Source organism: Petaurus breviceps, unplaced genomic scaffold (genome assembly GCF_028583685.1).
Source record: "Petaurus breviceps papuanus isolate PSGF00001 unplaced genomic scaffold, PetGlider_PUasm1.0 78, whole genome shotgun sequence".
Taxonomy (NCBI): Eukaryota; Metazoa; Chordata; class Mammalia; order Diprotodontia; family Petauridae; genus Petaurus; species Petaurus breviceps.
Genome location: NW_027186502.1, coordinates 2,869,003 through 2,883,797, shown reverse-complemented (window position 1 = coordinate 2,883,797; position 14,795 = coordinate 2,869,003). Strand labels below are relative to the sequence as shown.

At 41.3% G+C, this 14,795-nt stretch overlaps 1 protein-coding gene across 1 annotated transcript in view; it reads left to right on the top strand.

Moving 5' to 3' along the window:
• Positions 1–311: 311 nt before the first annotated feature.
• The window catches only part of A2M (alpha-2-macroglobulin), an 80,797-nt gene continuing 66,313 nt past the window's right edge, over positions 312–14,795 (top strand). Inside the window, exons 1-8 of the mRNA XM_069106109.1 lie at positions 312–487; positions 4,050–4,236; positions 10,160–10,319; positions 10,489–10,541; positions 11,836–11,856; positions 12,142–12,310; positions 13,302–13,386; positions 14,601–14,721. Of these exons, the coding sequence (XP_068962210.1) occupies positions 411–487; positions 4,050–4,236; positions 10,160–10,319; positions 10,489–10,541; positions 11,836–11,856; positions 12,142–12,310; positions 13,302–13,386; positions 14,601–14,721 (873 nt within the window). The 5' untranslated portion in view covers positions 312–410. The remainder of the gene's footprint in view (positions 488–4,049; positions 4,237–10,159; positions 10,320–10,488; positions 10,542–11,835; positions 11,857–12,141; positions 12,311–13,301; positions 13,387–14,600; positions 14,722–14,795) is intronic.

Here is a 14,795-nt window from a genome sequence, read left to right as displayed (position 1 = left end):
CCACTCTAGCTTCTCTGTCAAGTAACATTTCTGATACTGTGAGGGGTAGAAAGAGAGATGTTTGGGTGTAATGACAGTGCCCCCTCAAACCAAGGTCTGCCCTTAGAATAGTTCTGTTAGGAACCAGGGCAGGGAATTTAAAATTTTATAGTCAGACTGAAAAAAGTTGGCTCGATTTCGAATGTAGATGTTATCTCAGAAGCAGGCTCCAAATTTACCAAAAATTAGACTTGGCTGCAATGAAACAAACACAGAGAGCAATGACCCTTTGTGAGAATCTGGGTTGTGTGGGCAGGGCTTCTTGTTTGCAGAGAGCAGAAGCATAAAACCCAGACTATTTAGGAACAGTTCACAGTGCAAGGACGAGGCAACGAGTCAGCCTGGCCTCCCTGTCTTCCCCTTCCAACACCATGGGGAAAGGCCGGTTGCCACATCTAGGCCTTGTCCTCTTGCTTCTCGCCTCGGTCACTGGAATCAATGGAGAACCGTAAGTTTTCTGAGAAAACTCTGGGTATTTACAAAGAAAGGAGCTGGCCTGTAAGGGAACCAAAAGTCACACCCAGCCCTCCTCCCATCTTCGGCTTTTCCTTTTTTCCTAATAGACCGGCACTCCAAATCTCTCGCTTTTTAGCTTCTCATTTGTGTTTGCTTCTCTGACCCTCCTATCTGTCTCTTTTCTTCCCTTTTGATTATCTGTTCCTCTCACTTTTTTTTAAATCACTTCCTTTTACCAGGGTCAAACTTAGACATAGGAAAGCTATCTGGGGAAGGGCTTGGGGTGACTTAAAAGAGTTGGGAAAGCGCCCTACCTCCCCAATACCTCCTCACTAACCTAACTCCTGTCCCAGTTCTGAAGAACTCTCAAAAGGATTTTACTTAGTCATTCTGTCTTTAGAGATTCATTCCTTTGGACTTAAGATATTGACCCTCCAAGTGCCCCCTCAAACACACACATATATATATATGTATATGTATTTTGACAAAAATTCTCTCCCCAAGGGGTTATAGAGTAAATCATGATCAGTTCAGTTCTTAATACCTTAATAGGAAATTGCTTTTTGGCACAATTGCTGAGCTTGAGGAAACAAGAAAATGGGAATGTTGATTGGGGCAGATTGGAGGCAATATTTTGGGGAGTATTATCTACTTCCTTGGGAGTGTAAGGCTTAGGTGGGGTGGTGTAGCTGGTAACATAAGGGAACAGCGCAGCTAGACTAGGAAGGGGAAGGTGAAAGGGCAATCAAGATACTATTTGTTGGTCAGTTTCCCAGGGCCTCCAGCCATTGTTAATTTGTTTTTTTGGAGGGCAATTGTGGTTAAGTGACTTGTCCAAAGTCACATGGCTAGTAGTGTGTCAAATGCCTGAGGTCAGATTTGAACTCAGGTCCTCCTGACTCCAGGGCTTGTGCTCTATTCACTGCGCCACCTGGCAACCCCCTTATTGTTAATTTTAGCCCTTTTATTCTACTTTTTCCTCTTTGCTTTTTTTTGGAGGGGAGAGGGCAGGGAAGTTGGGGTTAAGTGACTTGCTCAAGGTCACATGGTTAGTAAGTGTTAAGTGTCTGAAGCTTTATTTGAACTCAGGTCCTCCTGACTCCAGGGTCAGTGCTTTATTCACTGTGCCACCTAGCTGCCGCCTCTACTTTTTCCTCTTGTTGAGGCCCCAGTGGATAGCCATATTCCTTCTTCCCATCTGCAGCTATCATCTATAGTCTATCCATTTTTTCTACATTGATGACAAATACAAATTAAGCTGCAGCTTCCCAGTTAATCCCCCATCTTGTCCCAGAAGCAACCAAAATCCTTTTGAGAATTCTTCACAAGTGGGACAGGAGTTAGAAAATAGCAAATGTGGGAAAAATTGCAAAGTTATGTGGCACCTTGAAGATATTACAATATTAAGAATCCCCTCTATTCATTGGAATATTCATAGAGGTAGTTTCTTCTATTAAATTATCTTCCATCTTGTCTTGAAAGGCAGTCACTGATACCTGAGATACACTGATATTTCAGCTCCTCCCTCACCTGGTCTTTCCCTATATTCTCCTCAATACCCCTAGCTTCTGTGAGGGGCAAATAGTGATGACTGGGTACCCAAAGAACTCCAGCCTGGTCCCTCACTATCACCGATGAAGGATATTATCAGAATTCCCATTCAGTGGACTGCAGTTGACACGAGTTTGAGATGCCCATGAAGAAAGGAAGATGGCATTTCATTATTTTTGAGAAGTTAATAGCTAACACTTACATAGACTTTTAAGGTTTATGATGTACTATGTATACACACACACACGTATATACATACATATATGCATACACATATATATACATATATATGCACATCTCTATATCTACCTATCTATCATCTATCTGTCTATCAATCATCTATCTATCTATCTATCTATCTATCTATCTATCTATCTATCTATCTATCTATCTATCTATCTATCTACTTTCCCCAGATCCTCTTAACAACCTCATCATAAAATTAGAAAGTTCCTGAGGCAAGATTCAAACTCAAGAGTTCCTAGCTAGTCTAGCAACTTATTCCCTATACTACCTAGCTGCCAATTTAAACGTGATACTTTTAAATTCATTATCTAGTTAGAAGACCATGATATCTGACCTATTTTTGACTTCGTTCAAAGGGATAATATCATTTTTGCCTTGTTCATCTTTTTGCATATTAACCATTTTAAAAGCCTTTCTCATAACCTTTGAAAACAGCTATTCCCCTTGTCAGTGAACAGTGGAGAAGGAAAAACAATCATTGTTTTTAGACAAATCTAAGGGCACTTGACAGGGACAGCACATTGGTCTGTGTTTTTTCTCTTTTCCACCACTGATATGAACATTTCTCCATAACACTCTAGTCCAGGGGTAGGGAACCTGTGGCCTTAAGGCCACATGTGACCCTCTAGGTCCCCAAGTACAGCCCTTTGACTGAATCCAAACTTCATAGAACAAATCCCCTTAATAAAAGGATTTGTTCTGTAAAACTTGAACTTGGTCAAAATGCCACACCCAAGGACCTGGAAGACCACATGTGGCCTTTGAAGCCTCAGGTTCCCTACCCCTGCTCTAGTCCTAACTTTGCCATGGGGCAGCTATGTAAGATAAACCTCAATTTTTTTAATCTGTAAAATGGGAGAAATAATATCACATTATTGTGAGGAAAGCACTTTATAAACCTTGTAGTGCTATATGAGTTTAAGTTGTGATTACCCTACAACTTCATACATACTATGACCCTGGCAAAAAAAAAAAGTAGCCCGGGGCTCCATATTTGTGGGCAGGTACCCAAAATTATATAAAGAATTTTTGTATCATACAGATGCAAAGGTTCATATCATGAAGAGTATCAGCAACACTGGGGCTATACATACTTTTTTTTTATGCGATAGATATATTCCTGGGAAAGTTGTATATGATTTGAGTTGCTAAACCAAATAAAATTTTACATGCTTCATTAACAACTGGCACCTTTGAACAGTACTTTCACTGTGTGGTTGCATTCATCCCTCACAATATTCCTGTGAGGTAAGTGGTATAGATATTAAGAGTTACATTTTGCTGATGAGGAAATTGGCACTGAGAGAGATTTTGACTTTCCTGGTGTTACACAATAACTGTAATGTTGGTATTTAAACTCAAATCTTCCGGACTGCCAGTCAAGATTACTCTCAAGTGAGATAACAGCTTTCCTGGTTGGTAAGCTATGTAAAATGAAAAAAATATATATAATATTTAATTGATTTTTGTGTGTATATAAATATAGGTATTAATTTCCTTAATATTTCCTTAAAGTGAGGTCTGTATGTGAAATATCAATAACCCTGAAGCCTACTTTACCAGGATGTTATTCCCCTAACTGAGAATGATGGAGAAGGAAAACAATTCCTTGAAGGATTGCACAGCTATCATCAGTCCAGCTCTTTGGAGCAGACATCCTTCATAGCTGTTGGTGGTAGCGATAACTGTGAGTGAAATACAGTTGTGCTGATAGCTCAGAGCAGGCAATGACCAGTGGGGGCTTTTTCTCTTTCTAGTCAGTACATGGTGTTAGTTCCTTCCCTGCTTCATACTGAGATCACTGAGAAAGTATGTTTTCTTCTGAGCCACTTGAATGAGACAGTGACTACAAGTGCTGCGTTGGAGTTCAACAGGCTTAATCAAAGTTCCATATTCAATCTTGAGGGGAGAGACAAAGAGGCATTCTTCTGTGTGCCCTTCACTGTGAGTACCAGCCATCTGATCCTGTCTGATTTACTGCAGTGCCCTGGGCTTGGTCTCTATAATGAATGGGGACTAGTCCTCCTGGAGGGGTGGGATGAGTTTGCTTTCTTTTCACAGGGTATGCCTGGGAAGAATGGACAGAAATGCGTGGTGTTCTGAACTAAGAAGTGGGGCAGGGGACACAAACACCTGTTGGGAGATCCAACTTCATAAATACTGATAGTTGATACTGAATATCTGTCACTGATCTCCCAGAAAGGTTCCATGAATCAGAAAGTCAGCTCCTGTTAACATTTAGGAAGGGCTCCCCAAAGTAAGATGCAGCTGTTTTGCATAGCAATTTCAAATTTAAGAAATGATTTGCTAGCACCTGGTATGAAAGACACATGCGGCATACACGTCTGTATTGGCTTGGACTCTTGACTCCTGTCTGCTGAGACAGGTAAGAATTGGGGTCTGAATAAACCCAGAGTGAAACATGTTAGCTAGCTACCAAGTAGTCCTCTCTCTGTACTTGGTACATAGAAACACTCTGCAGCTGGTCACTGGTGGCCAAAGGATGCTTGCACAAGATAAACCTTTTTTTATGAGGTTCCAGAGTCCCTGATGGCCCCTGGAGAGTGAGCATGAATGCGTGTCTAAGTTGCTCCTCCTGCCATGGAAACTCTGCCTTTGCCTCTGACCCATTCATGGCTTACCCTGGCTATCCTGAGTCCAGTTAAGAGCTGTCATACTGATAAAATTTTAATTTAAGCCATTTTTATTGCATTTACATTTTGCCTCAATCCTCATTCATTTTGGGTAAATCACTCTCCCATGTCTCTTGCCTCAGGATCCATAGATTTTGATGCACAATGTGCAGTCACAGCAGGTTTATATTTACATAGAACATACATATAATATACATATGCATGTATATTATACATAGAACAAACTGAAAAAAAAATAGGCAAAATAACTTCCATTAAAACAGAGACAGTCATGACTGACTATACCCTCCTCCCCTCTCATATTTTCTTTTCTCTCTCTCTGACCTTCAGTGCAGATGAGAAAAATTTTTGAGAATTTAAACTCATGTCTCATACAAAGAAATGGAAAGAAATGGCTTTAACTTCATTTCAATCTCAGGGATAAAGAAATGCAGGAAGAAATGCAGCTTCCTCTTCTGGCTCTCCAAGCTCGAGGGTGGGACTTTTTTTAGTCATTGGTGGTTTTTACAAACTCTGGGTGACACTGGCTGTGATGTCCTCTCCTTGGTGTTCTTGGTAGTACTTGCCTCATAGCAACCAGAAATCCAAATGGGAAGAACCTGTCCTAAACCTAGATAATGTCTCTCAATCCCATCTTATGCTTCTGACTCCAGCCTCTCTCCTGTTATAAAGTGATTGCTCATTGAAACTCCAGAGCAGCAGCCTCATTTTCAGGGAGGGGAAGTCTCTCCCAGAATTTTCTCCTCCAAGCCTCCCCTCTCCACTTTGTGAATCATTTCTTTGACTCTGTGGGGCGGGGAGAGAGGGGAGGGGACTCTTTACAGAGCTAAACAGGCAAGGTTCTCTCAGACTACACTGGGAATCGGAATCTTGGAATCTTTATATGTATCGATGAGGGAGAGAGAGAGAGAGAGAGAAAGCTGGGAGGTGACCACTTAGTATTGTAGTGTATAATACACAAGAAAGCTTACTGGGTTTGGAGTCAGAAGACATGGTATTGAATCCAGGTTCTGCTACTTACTAGCTATATGACCTTGGGAACTTCATTTAAGCCTCCTGGGTTTCAATTCCTTCATCTGTAAAACGAAGGGATAATAACATGTAATCTATAAGGTCCTTTCCAGTTTTAATTCATGACTATGGTTAAATACATGCACACACACACACACACACACACACACACACACCTCTACAAATTCCTGTTCCAACAACTTGTCATGATAGGGAGGTGACTTTGGATTTCTTTCTTTCTTTTCCTTCCTTCCTTCCTTCCTTCCTTCCTTCCTTCCTTCCTTCCTTCCTTCCTTCCTTCCTTCCTTCCTTCCTTCCTTCCTTCCTTCCTTCCTTCCTCCTTTTGGAGACGGGAAGGCTGGGCCCAAAGTCAAGTCACGTAACACAGCTAGTAAGTGTGTCAAGTGTCAGAATTTGGATTTGAACTCAGGTCCTCCTGACTCCAGGGCCAGTGCTCTATTCACTGTGCCACACAGCCACCCCTACAACTCTAGATTCTTTTTTTTTTTTTGCCTTTTGGGGACTATTGGGGTTAAGTAACTTGCCCAAGGTTACATGGCTAGTTTTTTTGTGTGGGTGTTAAGTGTCTGAGGCCGGAACCGAACTCGGGTCCTCCTGACTCCGGGGCCGGCGCTCTTACTCACTGCGCCATCTAGCCACCCCTCAGCTCTAGATTCTTGACGGCTCTTTCAGCAGAGCAAAATTGCTGAAAGGTTCTACCATGCTGCTAAGACTTTATCAAGTGACAGAAAATGTGTTTTCTGAAGGCCGGTCTAAGTACAGAGATGCTCATCATGAGTGAGCTAGTTCTACTATGGGATGACTTCTTTGGCTATTGAATCCCAGTCCACAAGCATTTATTATTTTTTAAAAATAAGTTAATTTATTGATTCTTAATTGTCAACATTCACTCCCATAAGTTTTAAATTTTGTCTTCCTCCCCAAGACAGCATGAAATCTGAGATAGGCTCTACATATACATTCCTATGAAGCATATTTTCACATTAGTCATTCAACAAGCATTTATTAAGTGCTTACTGTGTGCCAGACACACCTGGTGCTAAGCACCAGGGGACACAACAAAAGGCAAAAAAAGCCCCTGCTCTCGAGGATCTCAGATTTTCAAAAGGGGCAGCATGCAAACATCTATGTACAAACGACAACAGCAGTAACGATGATGTCATCTACACAGAGCCGAAGGCCTCGCTTTATTCCCTGTACAGGTCTCTATAGAGTAAACGAGATAATTGCTAGGAGAAGGCCCTAGCCTTAAGGGGGATCAGCATAGAGACTTCTTTTAGAAAGAGAGATTGTCAGTGAGAAGTTAGGAAAGTCAGGAGGTAGAGATGAGGAGGGAGAGAATTCCAGACATGGGGGAGAGCCAGTGAAAATAGCTGGAGATGGAGCAAGGAAGCCACTGTCACCCGATCACAGAGGATGTGTAAGAGGACTGGAAAAGTAAGAGAAGGTGAAGTTATGAAAGGCTTTAAAAGCCAAAAGGGATTTTCTTTTTAATTCTGGAGGGAGTAGGGAGTCACTGGAATTTGTGGAACGTGGAGAGGGGGTGACATGGTCAAACCTGCACATTAGGAAGATCAGTTAGAAAGCAGAGGGTAGAATGGGTTTGAGTGGGGAGAAACAAGGCAGGGTAACAACCAGTTGGTGATTGTAATATTAGCTTAAACTTAAGGGGATGAGGGTCTGTGCCAAGGAGGTGACAGCAGCAGAGGAAAGAATCTGGCCAGGTTACAAAGAAAACTACATAATGGTCTGCACGGTTCAAAATCTTGTGGAAATGAATGTTGAAGACTAAAATAAATACATAAATAAAAAAGAAAGGTGGCCAGGTGGCGCAGTGAATAGAGCACCGGCCCTGGAGTCTGGAGGACCTGAGTTCAAATTTGGCTTCAATCACATAACACTTATTAGCCGTGTGACCTGGGCAAGTCACTTAACCCCAATTGCCCTGACTTCCTCCCCCAAAAAAGCAAAAAAAATAAGAAAAGAAAAGTAATAATTTTAGGTTACTGTTTAAGTAGTCATGTAACTTCATGTCCAGACTTGTTAAAGGGGCTTCAATGTTCATTTTGTAACAATTTGGTTAAAACATTATCATTGAAAATAATTTCAGCAAGAAAAAAAATGGGGGTGGCTAGGTGGCACAGTGAATAGAGCATTGGCCCTGGAGTCCGGAGGACCTGAGTTTAAATCTGGCCTCAGACACTTAACACGTGCTAGCTGTGTGACCTTGGGCAAGTCACTTAACCCCAATTGCCCTGCCCTCCCCCCTCCAAAAAGCAAAAAAAGAAAAAAACTAGTGTGCATGGGTGATCCCCTTCCACTCTTTTATTGGAGAATAGTGAAAAGGGAGTCAGAGAGGGCTAAGAATTGTAGTTTTTAGACTATCTATTAATACTAATTTTACTATTGCTACTGATTTAGTGAGATCCTTGCCCAAAGACCTATGAATCCAAATGCTACTAGAAGAACCGAATCATATCTATATCAACATTTTTGCTATAATTAAAATAGAAGATGGGGAAGTTTCAGAGAAATAGGAGAACGGCTTACAGGTTCTTTTTGGAAGGACAAAGAAAGTAGGTGAATGAGTTAGTTGTATCATGTGCTCGTGAATGTGGAACATTAACTCATCTCCCTATGAGGTGCTCATAGCAAGTATAAGAAAAAAGTCCAAGTGGAAAGAACAAAGCATCCCAGACTAAACACTGTGTAATCATAGTGACCTTGCTTAGTCCCAAAGAAGAACCATGTACTGATACAATCACTGTAGAAAGCATTTTAAAACTCTACTTAAAAAGTGACTAAAATGTTAATGCTGACTCAGATATCTGACTGGTAGGTATGTACCCCAAGGAATTAAAAGACATAAAATAAGATCTCATATATGACAAAATATTCACAGCAACAATTTTTGTGGTAACAAAGAAACTGGGAACAAAGTATGTAGATGCCCTGTAGACTGAATAAGAGCTAAGCAGATAGTGGTAAGTGAACGTAATAGAATATTCTGTACCATAAAAAATGATGTATATGAAGTATGGGAACAAGGGTTGTCTGATCTATCTGTCTGTCTATCCATCTGTCTGTATATGTGTATATTATATATATGGATATATACACATATATACCCACATGCACATATATGTATGGGTTTTTGTGTGTATATGCACATACATGTACACATATATGATATAGGTCGTGGATGGCATAGATAGCTACATCTGAGATCTTGTCCAACCTTGCAGAAAGTAGAAGAGTCATCCCTATCCTAGCAACAGTCTAGCTGGTGGGGGTAGGTGGGAACAGGCAGGATCTAAGAACTCCAAGGCAGGGCAATCTCCCCAGTCTCCAAGAGGACTAGAATTTTATCTCTGTGCAGCCCTTCAAACATCTCTAGTGTTGGGATATGATAGGGTTGGAATGAAAGCCATTTATTTCTTTGCTTGATCTTAAAAAGAAGGGTAATCCTTATCTTACATTGGCCAACTTGCTTCCTTCCCACCAAATGCTGGCCACAAAAAAAAGATCATCATAAATAGCAAATATTCAGTAAAAATCCTTTATCCAAGCAAAACCACAAGTGGAAATTGCAGATGTTTTACTGATTAGAATAAACCAAAGAACACACAACAGCAAGAGAACTTTTGGACTGGGAAACCAAGGAAAGAGGGAATGATCTCACTACGGGGGGTGGATGTGAGGTGCAAACTCAAAAAATTGAAAGACCTAATGGGTGTCAGCTTCTTCACATGTGTAAACAAATGCTCAAAGGTGGGAAAACACTAGATGTTTGGGGATGACTAGATGTCCAGTTTCCTGAATGTGATCTTTAGGGATGGCAGGTGAACAAAGTCAGTCGGTCAGTCAGTAAACAGCTGGATGGTAATGAAATTGAACACCATGTTATGGATTACAAGCTAAGAATGTTGGACTTTATTTGGTAGACAATGGAGAAACAGAGTAAAGAAGTAAAAGAAACCAGATAGATACATACAAAGGAAGATATATGGTGAATTGTCTTATTACTCTCAGCAAAACTGGTAAAAAGGGAAAAAATACTCCATGCCCCTTACCAACCTCTTCTAGTGAGACGAAGGGAGAAGGCTAGTTTATATGGATGGATGAGGTCTCCAGAGTATGAATGAGCAGTGTAAGTTATGAAAAACATTTGTATTTTCCAGATCCCAAGATTACCAACAGTTTCGGAGGTGGCGTTCTTCACTGTGCAGGTGAAGGGTCCAACACACACCTTCAATAAACGGAAGACAGTGCTGGTGAAGAACACAGAGAGTCTGGTCTTTGTCCAAACAGACAAACCTATCTACAAGCCAGGACAAAAAGGTATGAAGATTGTGAGGGTCAAAGACAATTCTAAGGAAGGGTGAGCCTCATCTCCATTATTTTCCTAGTGAAAATGGCAGTTTTCTTTGCCTCTTGGTCTCATAGGTCACTGTCTAAGGTGACTAGCATAGGGACTTTGGGCCTCATAGTTGATATTTCTTTGTTTCAGTTCAGTTTCGTGTTGTCTCTGTGAATGGAAATTTTCACCCCCTGAACGAGATGGTGAGTTACCCCTAACAGCCATGTAAAACTGTAATGGGACCATAAAGGTGAGGGGCATGCCTCTGGGGAGCCTGAGAATCACAGCAGTGACTTCCAGCCCCATCTCAGGATAAGATTTCCAGTATGAAGCATTATCAAGGGAAAAGAGGAGGAGGAAATTCCTTTCCTTATTAAGTAACTGCTCTATAAATAGCCCTCTTGTAACCTCCATGGGAAACAAGAGAAGTGGTGTGATACAGGGCTAACAGTGTTGGACATGGAATCAAAAGACCTGACGTTAAGTCCTAGCTTCACCGCCATGTGATTTGGGACAAGGCATTTCATCTCCTTGTGCCTTTGTCTTAGCCTTCATCCATGAAATGAGAGAGTTGAACTATATGACCACTAAAGTTCCTTCTAGCTATAAATCTGTGACTCTGATAAGTGACTTTCGACCTTGCCAAACTTAGAATTTACTAAGTCTACAGTGAATCACCTTCCTTTTGTTCCCCCTTATCCGTTATCTTCTCTTGAACAATTGGTTTGGCCAATCAAATTTTCTTCCTCTGAGTAACCTCTGATATTCAGAGTAGAGTGCAAGGTAAATAAAACCTCTGGATGGGAAGTTGAACATTGGATAAAACCAGAGGGTATATTTCCTCATAGGAGGAGTTAAGGATGTTGTCATTTTTTAGAATCAGTGACAAAGAGGTCTTTAAGAGCCTGTCTCCCTGTTTGTAAAAGGGCATAGCATGGCAAGGACCTTGACAAGAGGATTATAATCACTAACTTAGTGTTAGGCAATCTCAAATCCTAAACGAATGAGCATGTATAGGTATGTATAAATACATCATCTTTGTCATCATCATTGCTAATTTTTTTAAGTGCCTACCATGTGCCAGGCACAATGCCAGATGCATTGCAAATATTATCTCAATCAATCCTCAGAATAACCCTGGGAAGATAGGTGCTATTATTATCCCCACTTTACAGATGAAGAAACTGAAACAAACAGAGCTTAAGTGACTTGCCCAAGGTCACACAGCTAATAAGTGTCTGAGGCCACATTTGAACTCAGGTCTTCCTGTCTGCAGGCCCAGTGCTTTGTGTCCTGTGGCACCACCAGGTTGCCCCATAGGCATCTGTATTTGTGCATGCATACACATAAAATAATAATTTTGAGGAGCTCTTACCCAGAATGCATTTTACTGCAGATATAACCACATAAAGCTGTTTGTAGATTTGTCTGAATTTTCCCTCTTAAGAAACAATGTTTGACTCCTATGTTTTTCTTTTTTTTTTTTCCCTCCTACAGTTTCCACTGGTGTATGTCGAGGTAAGTAGAACCAAGCATTTCAAACCTGGGGGAATCAGTAAATACAGGCATCTTCCCACGGCATCTCAGAGATGATGAGCTAGTATGAGAAATCTTTATCCTAAATTTCTTCTTATTCCCTGAGCTTCAGTATGTTGTAGCTTATTGCTTCCTTTCCCACCTTACAAGAAGCAGGGCTAAAGACCCTTCATACTACTCTGGGTCATCAGGAGGTCCTCACAAATTCCACTCCTCCTGTAGCTTTCTTGTTCTTTTGGATGCCATTATAGTCTTTTCTTTTAATAGGACCCCCAAATGAATCGGATCGTGCAGTGGCAAAATCTCCAGTTGGAGGGGGGCCTCAAGCAGCTCTCCTTCACCCTCTCATCAGAACCCCTCCATGGCTCCTACAAGGTGGTGGTACAGAAGGACCTAGGGAAAAAGAAAGAACACTCCTTTAAGGTGGATGAATTTGGTACGGACGCAGGACTGGTAGGGAAGATGTTGTCAATTCGATCCTAGGGCTTTAGGTCATTTAGATTCTCTTCATTTTCCATAGGCTGGGATGGGCTAGGAGGTGAATTCATTCTATGTCATTCCAACCAGGATCATCACTAGGGTGTGAACTGATATTGTGTGAAAATGGTGATATTCCATAGCAAAACATTCATTCAAGACCTGTTTATTAAGCACTTACTATGTATAAAACACCGTGCTAGGAGAGCTACATAAATAATTAATGTATTGTCCTTATTTTGAAGAAGCTTACAAGCCCCAACCTTGGATTACCCTTGCTCCACATCTACCTTCTCTGTTCCTGCTTGCCTTCTACTGAAAGCCATTGGAGGAAACGGCACAGCTGTTCTGACTGGTTCTCTGACAAATTTATGTTATCCAGTGACAACGAGGCCTTTACTTCTGCCCTCCAATCTTTTTATTCTGTCTTACTCAGCTCTGTTATACTCCCTACAGCAGCTCTTTTCAAGTTTCTCTTCTCTCCTCAGACACCTCTCCTTTTCTTCTCATAAGGGGCCTCACGTGGCCATGAAAAAATTGGAACCAACAGGTTCAAGCACCCCCTCCTCCTCGGTTCCACATTTCAAACCAGCTCAGCAGTGCTGCTCATTCTCTCTTTTTTTGCTCTAGTCCTGGATGGAAGAGACGATTTTTCCTAATGACTGCTGTACTTCACACCCACTTCATCTCTGTGAACTTACACATTCTCCTCTTTTAAGTAGGGTTGTTTCGTCCCTGCTGGAGCTCTTGGGACCTGTCCAGGCTATTTCGGTAGTTGGATCTCTAAGGGCGCAAGTTGGCATCTGTGAATAGATTGGACCCTTGGGGACATCCAGCTGCCTTGGAGACTGTTAAGATGTTATCTCAGGCAGCCCTATGGAGAAGTTCAAACAAAATGACGGGCCTGCAGAGTTGGCTAAATTGTCATGCTTTTTATATTTTCCCAACAGTACTGCCCAGGTTTGAGGTGCAGGTCAAGGTGCCAGATAAAATCACAATTATGGAGGAAGAGTTTACAGTGTCAGTCTGTGGGCGGTGAGTAGGTCATATTCTCTTCCCCAGTTTGAACCTCAGTAAACGGAACTTCTCTTTAACAGACTGGAAAATTTTGCGTGGTTTCTCTTAATACCAGGACAAGTTGCTAGTGGGTCCAAGCCATCCCCAGTCCCATAGAGCCTTTTCCTGCCGGTTCTCCATCTCTTGCCTCCCTAGAAGTTGAATACCTTCCTACTTTAAAGCTGAGGGGTCCACTTGACAGTGACAGCCACAAGCAGTCTGCTGGTAGCAGAGGTCATAGATAGAATAAAGAAATTGTTTCTTTTGAGGTACCAAGATCACAATAAGACCCCTTCTCCAGTTCTGTCTCAATAATGGCCAGGGAATTCTCTGATCAGATTAATTGACAACTTACTATAGACATGATGGCCTTTGAAGAGAGAAGCCAGAGAGAAATCAGAGCAAGGAATTATGACCCTATAATTCGGTACTGGGGAGACATAGATAAAAAAGGGCTTGGGGAGAGTTAACACCTCCCAGATAGGATGAGTATCACTAAAGACAAACCAAAGAAAAAATAAGGAAGAATCCAAAAAAAGCAGAGATGGAGGGACTGGGAAAGCAGAGATAGATGAAAAGACTAGGTTACAGAGGTTTCATTGGGATATATTTTTTTTTATTAAAAAAATATGTCGGGGAGGCTAGGTGGCGCAGTGAGTAAAGTGCCGGCCCCAGAGTCAGGAGGACCAGAGTTCTGTTCCGGCCTGAGACACTTAACACCCACACAAAAAAACTAGCCGTGTAACCTTGGGCAAGTTACTTAACCCCAATTGCCCTCCAAAAGGCAAAAAAAAAAAATGTCATTCATTACAAATTTAATTACTGATAAGAGCAAAACAAATTCACATTTATTACTAAATTAAAATATTTTAAATGACCTTCAACATAGTTACCTATAACAACTTATTAGCTATATACTGTTCCATTGTCTTTGTCCATTTACCCTTATTTTTGTGCATATGTAGTATTCGTTCTTATTATAGAGATCAGAGACTTATTTAGATGAGTTTGCTTCATTGAACCAAATTCCATTTAGTGTGATCTGGAAAGATAAAAAAGATTTCCAGAGAACCTGAATAAACTTGCTTTGGCTATTTAGGGCTAGGAAATAGAAGTAAAACAGAAAATGGGACCAGGAACCTCTGTTTCTACTGCTAATGGATTTGATTTCTGTATTTCCTTTTTGGTAACAGATACACTTATGGGGAGCCTGTTTCAGGTCTGGCGAGTGTAAGCGTATGTAGGAAGTACTCGCAATATTATCCTTGCTATGGCAAGGAATCAGAGAGCATCTGTGAGGAATTCAGCATTCCGGTAAGTAGAAGATGCTGTTTTTATTAGGAAGCTAACAGGTGTGGATTTAATTCACTAAACGGTGATTAAGTGGC